Source organism: Schistocerca cancellata, chromosome 3 (genome assembly GCF_023864275.1).
Source record: "Schistocerca cancellata isolate TAMUIC-IGC-003103 chromosome 3, iqSchCanc2.1, whole genome shotgun sequence".
Taxonomy (NCBI): Eukaryota; Metazoa; Arthropoda; class Insecta; order Orthoptera; family Acrididae; genus Schistocerca; species Schistocerca cancellata.
The window spans coordinates 519,986,852-519,999,749 of NC_064628.1; the positions used below are offsets into that span (position 1 = coordinate 519,986,852).

At 42.6% G+C, this 12,898-nt stretch overlaps 2 protein-coding genes across 2 annotated transcripts in view; one reads left to right on the top strand and one right to left on the bottom strand.

Annotated features, from left to right (window-relative positions):
* The window catches only part of LOC126175331 (GTP-binding protein Di-Ras1), a 1,524,693-nt gene that overhangs the window by 994,003 nt on the left and 517,792 nt on the right, over window positions 1–12,898 (bottom strand). The gene's annotated exons all lie outside the window — the stretch shown is intronic.
* LOC126175330 (pancreatic lipase-related protein 2-like) overlaps window positions 1–12,898 on the top strand; it is a 379,377-nt gene that overhangs the window by 337,608 nt on the left and 28,871 nt on the right. The window contains exon 5 of the mRNA XM_049922046.1: window positions 2,320–2,514. Coding sequence (XP_049778003.1) covers window positions 2,320–2,514 — 195 coding nt within the window. The remainder of the gene's footprint in view (window positions 1–2,319; window positions 2,515–12,898) is intronic.

Sequence of the window (12,898 nt, forward strand, 5' to 3'; positions counted from 1 at the left end):
AGTGCGATTGTCGAGGGATATTGATTCCGTACTTCTGGATTTCCGGAAGGCTTTTGACACTGAACTACACAAGCGGCTCGTAGTGAAATTGCGTGCTTATGCAATATCGCCTCAGTTATGTCACTGCATTCGTGATTTCCTGTCAGAGAGATCACAGTAAGTAGTAATTAACGGAACGTCATCGAGTAATACAGAAGTGATTTCTGGTGTTCCCCAAGGTAGTGTTATACGCCCTTTGCTCTTCCTTACCTATATAAACGATTTGGGAGACAATCTGAGCAGCCGTCTTAGATTTTCTGCAGATGACGCTGTCGTTTATCGACTAATAAAGTCATCAGAAGAAGGAAACAAATCGCAAAACTACTTGGTAAAGATATCTGTTCAAAATGGTTCAAATGGCTCTGAGCACTATGGGACTTAACTTCTATGGTCACCCGTCCCCTAGAACTTAGAACTACTTAAACCTAACTAACCTAAGGACATCACACACATCCATGCCCGAGGCAGGATTCGAACCTGCGACCGTAGCGGTCGCGTGGTTCCAGACTGAAGCACCTAGAGCCGCTCGGCCGCCCCGGCCGGCTCTCCCTCTAGTACCATGGAAGCTATTCTCTGATGTCTTAACAGATGTCCCATCATCTTGTCCCTTCTCCTTGTCAGTGTTTTCCACCTATTCCTTTCCTCTCCGATTCTGCGCAGAATCTCCTTATTCCTTACCTTATCAGTCCATCTAATCTTCAACAGTCATCTGTAGCACAACAACTCAAATGCTTCGATTCTCTTCTGTTCCAGTTTTCCCACAGTCCATGTTTAACTACCATACAATGCTCTACTCCAGCCGTAAACTCTCAGAAATTTCTTCCTCAAATTAAGGCTTATGTTTGGTGCTAATAGACTTCTCTTGGCCAGGAATGTTCATTTTGCCCGTGCTAGTCGGTTTTTTATGTCCTCCTTGCTCCGTCCGTCTCTGGTTAATTTGTTGCGTAAGTAGTAGAAGTCCTTAACTTCATCTACTTCGTGACCGTCAGTCCTGATGTTAAGTTTCTCGGTGTTCTCATTTCTGTTACTTCTTATTAGTTTCGTCTTTCTGGGATTTACTCCGCGCGGTTCCAGACTGTAGCGCCTTTAACCGCTTGGCCACCCCGGCCGGCAAAGATATCTGTATCGTGTGGAAATTGGCAACCGGGCCCAAATAACGAAAAGTGTGACTACCTAGAAATTACAGTTACGAATAACTTGAATTGGAAGGAACGTACAGAAAATGTTGTGGGGAAGGCTAACCAAAGACTGCGTTTTATTGGCAGGACAGTAATGTAAAAGATCTACTAAGGAGACTGCCTACACTACGCTTGTCCGTCATCTTTTAGAATACTGCTGCGCGGACAGGGATCCTTACCACATAGGACTGACGGAGCGCACCGAAAAAGTTCAAAGAGGGGCAGCACGTTTTGTATTATCGCGAAATAGGGGAGAGAGTGTCACAGAAAATATACAGGGTTTGGCGTTTTTCGTTGCGGCGGAATCTTCTCACGAAATTCCAATCAACTTTCTCCTCCGAATGCGAAAATATTTTGTGGACGCCAACCTACATAGGGAGAAACGATCACTATGATAAAATAAGGGAAATCAGAGATCATACGGAAATATAAAGATGTTCGTTCTTTCCGCGTGCTATACGAGATTGGAATATTAGAGAATCGTGAAGGTGGTTCGATGAAGCCTCAGCCCGGCACTTACATGTGATCTGCAGAGTATCGATGTAGATGTGCTGACGTATTTCTCCCGCCGTACAGCCAAATCAGGCAGAACAACCCCTTTTGCCTGGTGTGAGCTCATCGGTGCTTTCAGTCATTGAAAACTACACTGTCAAAGCTTTTTATTTCCGTCTTCGCCTCATTTGGAGCGCATTTCCAGCCACATATCCTTATGTTCTCCTGTGCTGCTCACCTTCTTCCGGTAGTTTCCTGCAGGCAGAGTGTGTAATTTCTTGAGGGCAGTATACGCCGACGTCTCTCATTTGTTTATGCGTCAGGGAGTGACCTCCCTTGGTTGTGGTTCAGTCATGAGACCTCTTTCAGTCATGGGACCTCTTTCTTTGGGCGACACTACATTTTTTCCTCCACCCTGTGTATGTAACTAGTGCTGCTAGTGCTGTTGACAGACGTTTCACTGTCCTGCTTTTTCCGAGCGCAAGGACGGCCATGGCATGCACGAGTGTGGTGTGTGAACATACGGCCCACACGGGAGCAGTGAGCGCCGCAGCTGGCGGGCCAGCGTGCCCGCGGCGCACAGTGTTGTGAGGCGCGCCCCGTGTTGCAGCGCTGGACCCGGCCAAGCCGCTGTTCGACTCGCGGCCCCTGCAGCAGCGCCTGGACTCGGGCGACGCCGAGCTGGTGGTGGTGCTGCACACGGCGGGCGGCATCGCCGCCTTCGCGGAGCCGCTGGGCCACCTCGACTTCTACCCCAACGGCGGCGTCTCCCCGCAGCCGGCCTGCGTCCGCGAGAACTTCCCTCGTAAGTAGCCTTGCACGTACATAGGGCCACTGACTATGCTCAAATTTCGCTCGTTTCTAGTGAAAGTATCATTGATAAGATTGTTCTAAATTAATTATTCAGCAAACCTGCATCTGACTGCGTCTGTGAACTTGTTTCTTGCACTCCTCCATTTTGCCAGAAATGCAACATGTATTTGACTCAGCAATAAAATTTAAGAGAATAATGCCGTTTGTGCAGTGGCATTAAGCTGGTAATGGAGAATTAACTTTTGGCCCTGATGTTTACTTGGTTCTTTCATTGGTGGGTAACTTTACTCTACTACTCATTCTCATATTCAATTTAAGTAAAGGATTTGGATTATGATTCAGGCTGCTAGAAACACAATGTTGATCTCAATATATATATTGTTAAAATATTAAGTCATACACAAATCCTACCGTAGCACGAAACACTCTTACAAAAATTTTACCAAACGCTTACTGTGTCAAACCTTTGACATACAAATTCTAACTCTGAATATTATGTAACAAAACCAATTTGAAATCATTATGTATCTTCTATCATTTACGTGATAAGGTTTGGTCTGGGGCAGCGAGCGCGACGTACCTTATAGCTGTCGCCAGACGTCTGCTTCCTCCGGGCACCCAGCTAGGACTCCTCGGTTTTTTTACTGCGCGCGACCGGCTCTCTTAACCATCAAAGATCCTCCTACTCAAAGACATTATACTCGTTCCACCTTGCGGTTGGCAGCTACCGACTATTTTCTGGAGCTACCCTGATCAAACCTTAGCACATACCTTTCATAACCCCCTGGTTCCCTGGACCAGAATTTTGTGGTGGAATCTGTGCAGTTGGCACAGATTTCCCCACGAAATTCGTAAAAAAATACAATGTAAGATACAATACAAAGCATACACAACCACCTTGCGGTTGGCAACTACCATCTATTTTCTGGAGCCAACCTGATGAAACCTTAGAACATACCCTTCACTAGTACATACTTACAAGGGAAGTGCATCGCTTCGAACGCTCAGGACCGCATGAAAATGTGCTTCGTGTATAACTAGTTGATAAAAAAAAAAAAAACCAGCGGTTCCGGCCATTCGCATACAAAACTGCGCTTCTTCACACTTAAATGAACCGATTTCTACGAACAGAGGCTCATTGGAATAATGTTTCTTAGTTACAGCCACGTACGTTTCCCTTTTCTTTGTGTATTCGTCTATATAACTGCTCTTTTAACAGTTGTCAAGGCTTCTTTTACTGCTCTTGGCAGTCCGACAATTATGTTAAAATGATCTGCGTGAGCCAGCAGATACGAGTAATCTGCTTTATACAGGATAATACACCTTGTATTGATGCCTAAATCTCTTGAAACCTTTAGCAAGTCTATGTTTCACAGAAGACTGGATAGTGAATTTCCTAGTCTTACACCAGTTATTGTGGTAACATGACTTTATAACATATTCTGTGTCGCAAATACAGTGTGCACTATTCAAAGGATGCATATTCCGGTATGATGTCTGTGCTATATGACCATGGCTCTGAGCACTATGCGACTTAACAGCTATGGTCATCAGTCCCCTAGAACTTAGAACTACTTAAACCTAACTAACCTAAGGACAGCACACAACACCCAGCCATCACGAGGCAGAGAAAATCCCTGACCCCGCCGGGAATCGAACCCGGGAACCCGGGCGTGGGAAGCGAGAACGCTACCGCACGACCACGAGATGCGGGCTATATGACCATGAATGAATCGATAAATAAATGTTTATTTCATCACGATTCGCTATTCGATTAGACCTCGCCACGAATGCTCCATAGTGATAATCATTATTATTGTTCCTTTCTGAAGAAATATCATTCCGTGCAGGGATACATGTGTTTCACATAGCGTTAGAAAAAGTAAGTAACTCGAATGCAGAATGGGCCGACTTCTAGTCTGCCGCCACGAGAGACATTTGAATGATCGCCTATACAAAGTCTAACGAGACAAACTTTGTTAAGATGAAGCAGCAAAATATCGATACAATATCGGTCAAAACATTCCGAAAAAAGAAAAATATTGCCAACTTCTTGATGCCTACTTCTTAAGGCGGTATAAGCTTTACACGAGAAGGCTCGTTGATTTTGTGAGATGCCAAACTGAAATACCTCAGACAAAAAGCTACAAAATCGTAATTTCATCATCAGAATTCACTCTGTGATTTACAGTCAACTTCCTGCACCGAAGTACACCACCGTGTTACAATATGATTGGCAAAATGAAGATTATGACACCAATATCATCGTTTGAAAATGTAATTATTGTGGTATTTGATACTGGACTGCTTGAATGCAGAAGCGATATTGAATGTGAAAAAACTGTTTCGTCAGATGTGTATATTGTTCTGTTTCACTTTTCTTATATTCCTTCATTAAAATCCCAAACGCCGGCCGCTGTGGCCGAGCCGCTCTAGGCGCTTCAGTCCGGAACCGCGCTGCTGCTGCTACGGTCGCAGGTTCGAATCCAGCCTCGGGCACGGATGTGTGTGATGTCCTTAGGTTAGTTAGGTTTAAGTAGTTCTAAGTCTAGGACACTTATGACGTCAGGTGTTAAGTCCCATAGTACTTAGAGCCATCTGATTTTTGAAAATCTCAATCCCGGGCTTTGACTCAATAGCTGTGCAGAAAAAGTTTGTTGCTCAGACACTGTGGGCAGACAGTTATGACTTTGCAACACGTGTCTTTTGGTTCCTATTATTACGAAGCTTTGTTTCTCCGAGTTACCACGTTCCTCTCTTAGCCCTTGAATAGGTGATCTTCAAATGTCTCTCGTGATAAGAGTCGCAGTTTTACATTCGAATTGGTCTTACCACTACTTTTTTAATGCTCAATTTATATTTTAAGCACATTTTTGTGCGTTTCTGAGCGTTCGAGGTCACACATTTTCCTTGTTAGCTGTAACAAACGCAGCTCTAATACGACGCATTTCTCAAGGTTTTTCGAGAACTCAATACGGGGGTAGAAAGCATCGCTCGTGAGAAACTCAGCTTGCCCTTTTGTCACATAATGCATATCCTGAAAACCACGACGGAGAGCAACAGGCAGATTCAATACTTCTAGATTTACCGAAAGCGCTTGACACGGTGCCGCACAGTAGACTATTAACGAATGCCCGAACATACAGATTATGTTCCAGTTATCTGAGTGGTTCGAAGATTTCTTAAGCAATAGAACGCAGTGCGTTGCCCTCTCAGAGAATGTTCATCAAAGATAAGGATATCATCAGGAGTGCTCCGGGGAAGTGTGATAGGATCACTCTTATTCTGTGTATACGTAAATCCTCGAAAGACAGAGTAGCAGAAATTTGTTACTGATTTCTGATGATTCTGTGGTGAACGGAAAGTGTCGTTGGTAAGTGGCTGTAGGACGATACGACAGACAGAATTTCTAGTTTGTGTAAAGAATGGCAGTTTGGTATAAATGTAGGAAATTGTAAGTTAATACAGATGAGTGCACTAGAAAAGTCCTATATCATACGAATACAGCATCAATAGTGCGCCGCTTGACGCAGTCAGGTCAATTAAATGTGCAGACGTGACGTTACAAAGCTGTATGAAATGGAACGAGCACTTAAGAACGGTAGTAGGGAAGTTGAATGGTCGACTTAAGTTTATTGGGAATGTTTTACCAAGGTGTAGCGCGTCTATAAAGGAGACCGCCTACAGAATACTACTGCGACCCATTCTTGAGTACTGTTCGAGCGTGTGGAATCCTCACCGGGTCGGATTAAAGGAAGACGTCAAAGCAGTTCAGAGGCGTGCTGCTAGATAGATTCGATCAGCACACAACTTTTATGGCAATGCTTCTTGGACTCAAAAGGGAATCTCTGGAGGCAAGACGACTTTCTTTTCGCGAGGAAATATTGAGAAAATTTGAGGGTGACTGTTGGAACGATTCTACCGCCACCGATGCCCATTTCGCGTGAGAACCAAGAAGTTAAGAGTAGATAAATTACGGGCAGCTATATAGACAGTGTTTTCCCCTCTCTTTATTTGTGAATGGAACAGGAAATTAAATGACTGGTAGCGGTACATGGTAACCTCCGTCATGCACCAAGCGGTGCCATGCGAAGTATGTGTGTAGATGCAGATACAGATGCGCTACATTCGAGTTACACTACTTTCTGTGTTCTCTAATCATGTAGAATAAAGTGACTCGTCTTTCTTCGGAAAGCATCAATAATAATAATAATAATAATAATAATAATAATAATAATAATGTGGTTCATTCGTGGCCAGGTTTACTCAGGAATCGTAACGAAATGAACATTTTGTCATCCATCATCATTATCGGTGGCACAACATGGCTTGGTAACTTAGTTCTTCTTTGTCAGACTATTCCATTCTTTCCTGTTTAGTGCCGATCTCCTACACTTCTGAATTATAATGTTCCTTCGGTCCTGTCAAAAGCATCGTCTCATTTTAGTATTTGTCTTTCAACCGACCTGGTTCCTTCAAGCACTTTATTAATTGTACAAGGTATCCAAGGAGGAATGGTCAATATTCAGGGATATGACGGGATCGATCATCAAAAGCCTAAGAGTCCAGTAAACATGGGTTCCAACACGCATACCTGAAGAACTAAGAGCACTTTTTCATCTTCGATACTGTGAAACAAATCTCTTTTCCTGTAAGTTTTTTGCTTTCCATATTTTACGAACGGATAGTATGGACCAAAACAAGAAAAAATTGTCCAGTAAGAATGTGCTCTAAAAGGCAGAGCTTAAGAGGTATGATTACTTGTTGATCTTCGCTAATGTGAAACACTTCTCTTCTAATGAAAAAATGCTCATAGCTCTTAATGTATGCGTTTTAGACCATGAGCATTAGCATTTTTCTGTCATATCCCTGAATATTGGCCATTCCCCTGGGACACCCTGTATAATTCATAGTTGAATGTCCTCCTCAGATATAATTTTCTTCAATTGGTCTGAAATTTCTCTCAAGATCTGTCTTTCAAATATGCCTAGTTATTGCTTGTTATCGAATTTCATTAGTGTCCAGGATACAGGACAGTATGTTAGCTGCGGCCTCACCAAAACTTTGTACATCATAATTCTAATTTTCGTGAGCAGCAACTGACATTTAAAAGGTTTACTGAGGCCGTGATAGCCCCTGTTAGCGGAGAATCTTGGATTTCGAGCTGACATCTTTCTAATTAGTGAAACAATGCAAAATGACAATGAATCAATTTCTACGAATAGGGATTCATTGGGTAACATTTCTTAGTTACATTCGTAAAAGTTTTCTTTTTATTTGTGTATTCATCTATATAACTGCTCTTTTAAGGATTGTGAAGGCTTCCTTTATTGTTCTTGGCAGTCTTGCAGCTATGTTAATATCATCTGCGTGTGCCAGCAGCTAATATGATTTATACAGGATACTACACCTTGTATAGGTTCCTGCATCTTTTAAAACCCTTAGCAAGACTATGTTAACATAAGGCTGGATAGTGAATTTCCTTGTGTTACACCACCCATTGTGGTCACGGGACTTTATAACATATTCTGTGTCGCAAATAGAGTGTACATACTACATTTGCATCTTCATGGATACTCTGAAAATCTCATTTAAGTGCCTGGTAGAGGGTTTATCGAACTATCTTCACAATAACTCACTATTATTGCACTCTCGAACAGCGCGCGGAATAAACGAACACCTGCTGTATATCTTTCCGTGCGAGCTTTGATTTCCCTTATTTTATTATGATGATCATTCCTCCCGATATAGGTTGTTGTCAACAAAATATTTTAGCGTTCGGAGGAGAAAGTTGGTGATTGAGCTTTCGTGAGAAGGTTCCGTCGCAACGAAAAACGCTTTTGTTTTAATGATGTTCACGTAAAATACTGTATCATGTCCGTAACACTCTCTCCCGTATTTCGCGATAGTACAAAACTTGCTACCCTCCTCGATGTACTCCGTTAATCCTATCTGGTAAGGACCCCAGACCGCGCAGCAGTACTCCAAAAGGGAACGGACAAGCGTAATGTAGGCAGTCTGTTTAGTAGACCTGTTACATTTTCTAAGTATTCTGCCAAAAAAAGGCAGTCTTTCGTTTGACTTCCCCACAACATTTTATTTGTGTTCTTTCTAGTTTAAACTGTGCGTAATTGTAATTCCTGGGTATTTATTTGAATTTACGGCCTTTAGATTAGACTGATTTATCATGTAACCGAAGTTTAACAGATTCCTTTGAATACTCATGTGGATGACTTCACGCTTTTCCTGCCAAATCTTTTCTAAATCGTTTTGCAATTTATTTTGATCTTATGATGACTTTACTAGTTGGTAAGCGACAACATTATCTGCAAACAACCTAAGACGGCTGCACAGATTGTCTCCTAAACCGTTTATATAGATAAGAAACAGCAGAGGGCCTGTAACACTGCCTTGTGGAAAGCCAGAAATCACTTCTGTTTTATTCAAAGCATGTATATTCCGGTATGATGTCTGTCCCATTTTCCCATGAATGAATCGATTCATCATGATTCGTTGTTACACCTAGATTCATCTCGCCGCGAATGCTCAGTGATAATCATTATTATTGTCCCGCACCGAAAAGATATGATTCTTTGAAATGTTACATGTGTTTGATGTAAGATTAGAAAAAGTGGAAATAAAATTACGTAACTCGAATGCAGTACGGGCCGCCTTCTAGTCTGCCGCCTTAGACTGTTGCCTGACGGGCTCGTAAGCCTTTGAGTCCAGATTTCTCAAAAGTTCTTGAGAAGCACTTCTTAGAACGGAAGCCCATCATGTTGACGATTTGATTGATATTTAATTAAGAAGCACTTCATCCAGAGCCGAACTCGTTGCTGCGCGTCTTATTTTTTGAGTGGGTAAAATTTAAACGAAACTGCTCATCAGTCTACTTGAGATCAAAACTTCATTAATGGGAGGGTTCCGTTTATTTACAGGAAGAGGCAATAACCGCATTATTCGTTCTTAGTAAGGAGTTTGGAGTGGATGTCTTATGAAAAGCGTGTTTGCTTCAGCAAATAGCTAATCTGCATATTCATTGGTTCGCAATTTTGCGTTCCTGAGTCTTTAAGGTTGACGCGATAGTGTCAAGAAGCTGATTTGCTGTTTTCCAAAATCGTTTAACTCAGAAGGTTTCCTCGCTTTGTAAGCACGGAGTACCTGTTATATAAACTTCAAAAAGGAAGCAATCAGTCGCAAAAATTCGTAATTTATTGCAGCAAATGTAGATTTCGACTATAACATAGTTATCATCGATGCATTACCATAGAGTAACATAGGTTCCAACGTGTCTGAGCATAAACATATGACAAAATGACGCTATGCTATGTAAGGGCTAGCATCATTTTGTCATGTGTCTATGCTCATCTTTACATGCAAGGTAAAGGCTAGTGTCATTTTGGCATATGTTTATGCTCAGACACATTGGGACCTTTACCACTCTTTGGTAATGCAGGGATGATGACTATGTTATAGTTGATATCTAGATCTGCCGCAGTAAATTACGGATTTTTGCGACTGACTGCTGTCCTTGTTTGAAATTAAATACTCAACGGTAGCTGCGCAAATAGGCACCCATTGGATTCCAACTTAATTAAAATACCCATTAAATGATTTTCTGCAAGCGTCAGCTACCTTTCTTGTGACCTATGATGCATACTGCAACGATCCAGCGGTGGTTATTACCTGACAAACCGTAGTGTGGCTCGGCCTTTGTGGAAACTAACTTCTTCACGTTACTGAGCAGAGCCACATTCCAGTTCAGAGTAGTGCACATTGTTATCTCGCAGTGCACGCAATGAAAACAATCACGTAGAAATCTTTGTGGAAAGCCGCTACGATTTTCTGTTAACACCATAAAATTTATTGATGATGAGGAGGAGAAGGAAACGAGACTGCTCGAGGAAAATGTGTCTAAACGCACAAGCAAAGTATTCAAGTTGGGCAAGTCGATTTTACACAGCAGCTAAGACACCATGTCCGTCCCCCGGTAGCTGAGTGGTGGCAGCACGGTAGCTCAGCGTGTTCGGCCAGAGAGGCGGTTGGCCTCTGTAATAAAAAAAACTGAGTGGAAGGATCAACCACCCAACTAGAACAAGATGTCTTGCGACGTCCGCAACGACCGAACACAACGATAAAAAAAAAGTGGTCAACACGACAGAATGTCAATCCTAAGGGCCCGGGTTCGATTCCCGGCTGGGTTGGAGATTTTCTCTGCTCAGGGACTGGGCGTTGTGTTATCCTAATCATCATCATTTCATCCCCATCGACGAGCAAGCCGCCGAAGTGACGTCAAATCGAAAGACATGCACCCGGCGAACTGTCTACCCGACGGGAGGCCCTAGTCACACGATATTTTATTTAAGACACGATGTTGAGCGAGGTGCTTCTGAGATTTAAAGTGGTTCGTCAGAGGGGTTTGTCTAATTTCTAGTTTCGCTGCTATGTTGTTGAGTCAGACGCCGTCGTGGAACTTGCTGCCATTCTTGATGAATGATGAGTTTCCTTCATCTGCTGCGGTTTCTGGCGCACTTATCCCATTAGTCACAGTCAATGTTAAATGCGGTCATATCAAGTTTGACGGAATCTTTAAAGCGCAAAGCAGATCTTCCAGGGGGTCTCTTGGCGTCAGTTATCTCACGAAGCAATGTGCGGCGAGGAAGACAGGAGAGTCCACACGACGTAGGTGTCACAGCCACCGCAGTGGACGTTACTTGAAAGTGATAATATTTTCAGTTTTTGGACCACAGTCATTTAATAATGTGTCAATGATATTTCCACCATTTGACAGTACAACTTTTTTATTTTAAATTACTATCATGATTTCGGTCCTAAGCCATTATCAAGTACAGCATTACACAGCCATTACAAACACATATTTGCACAAATAGAATAAAAAATACAAGATGTGATTATAAATGATGCATTAAACCAACAAACAGTTGGTATATGATGGTGCTGAGTGCCCTTGTCTTGTCAATACTTACGGTGTAGTCATGAAAAAGTGCCGGCCGTTATGGCCAAGTGGTTCTAGGCGCTACATTCTGGAGCCGCGTGACCGCTCGGTCGCAGGTTCGAATCCTGCCTCGGGCATGGATGTGTGTTATGTCTTTAGATTAGTTAGGTGTAAGTAGTTCTAAGTCTAGGGGACTGATGACCTTAGATGTAGTGCTTAGAGTCATTATTTGAACCATGACAAAGTCAAGCAGGTGGGATCTCTCATCGATAATGTGTCAGATGGTCTGGTTCGGTACTCCGAAGTCACAGCTTGGTGCGGACTGCTTTTAATCCATTTGTTGCAGGTTGTACACACACACTCCGTGTCCTGTTTGGATGCGATTTGTGTTCTTCCACTCAATCAGTGGCAGTTCAAAGCCATCGGGCCTCTGCAGAGGGTCAACAAGATTTCGTACTTCAGATGGAGCATTCATAGTCCAGGTTTCACACCATTTGCTGTCAGTGGTGAAGTTGCTATCAAAAAGCTATTGGGCCAATCGCGGGGGTGGATTTCTGAAACTAAGTCGGTTTGTTGTCAAACCGGGAATATATTCATGGATAAAAGTTGAAGGTTATTCAATATTTTGGAATCTTCTTTCATTGGGCTTTCTGTCTTCGTAACAGAGGAGGGGCTATGTGGCTGTGCGTTAGAAGCTAGTACAGCAGAGTAGTGCTTATGTTCTAGGAAAGACTTCTCATGATGGTCTTCAGCTGAGTGTCTATCCTATTTATGTGAGTGGTGTTCAACCACACCGGAACACAATATTCGGCAGCAGAAAACATTATTTTGAGAGCAGAAGCCCATCTGGTGGTGCTTCACGTTTAGTACTGCAGCGATTTTTGGATAAGGTTGTTTCGGAGGTCTATTTTCCAAGAACATCTTCACAAAATATTTCCTGAAAGGCAGTGTTCCATAACAGCCATTCCAAGATAATTTCCGTGATCGTGGTAGGAAAACACTGCGTTGTCATACTGTCATCCAGTTTATAGTCGGCTGCTAAGTCGTTTAACTGGTGACTGCTGATTTCGGTTCTAGGAAGACTGGGCATGGCTGTCCACATGGTGAAATATATGTGTAACTTGTTGAGATCATCAGTATTATTCAAGATCCCATCTCAAAGAATACGAAGAAAATATTTTGGAAAATTTTTTAAAGGAGCTGAGGAAGGTAGAATGAGGCAGCTGGTGCCCACATTCCAATCAGATACTTTTAAACAGGGGCATATTCGCTTTTTCTGTGCTCCAGCAGAATATTTTTCCACTGGATCCCTTCTTCCCCTGTTACAGCTCAACGTATCACTCATATGAAAAGAACGACAAGGGTCAATAAGATTTGGGTTATTTACTAATGTGAAATGGAAAGAAGTCAAAACTAATTT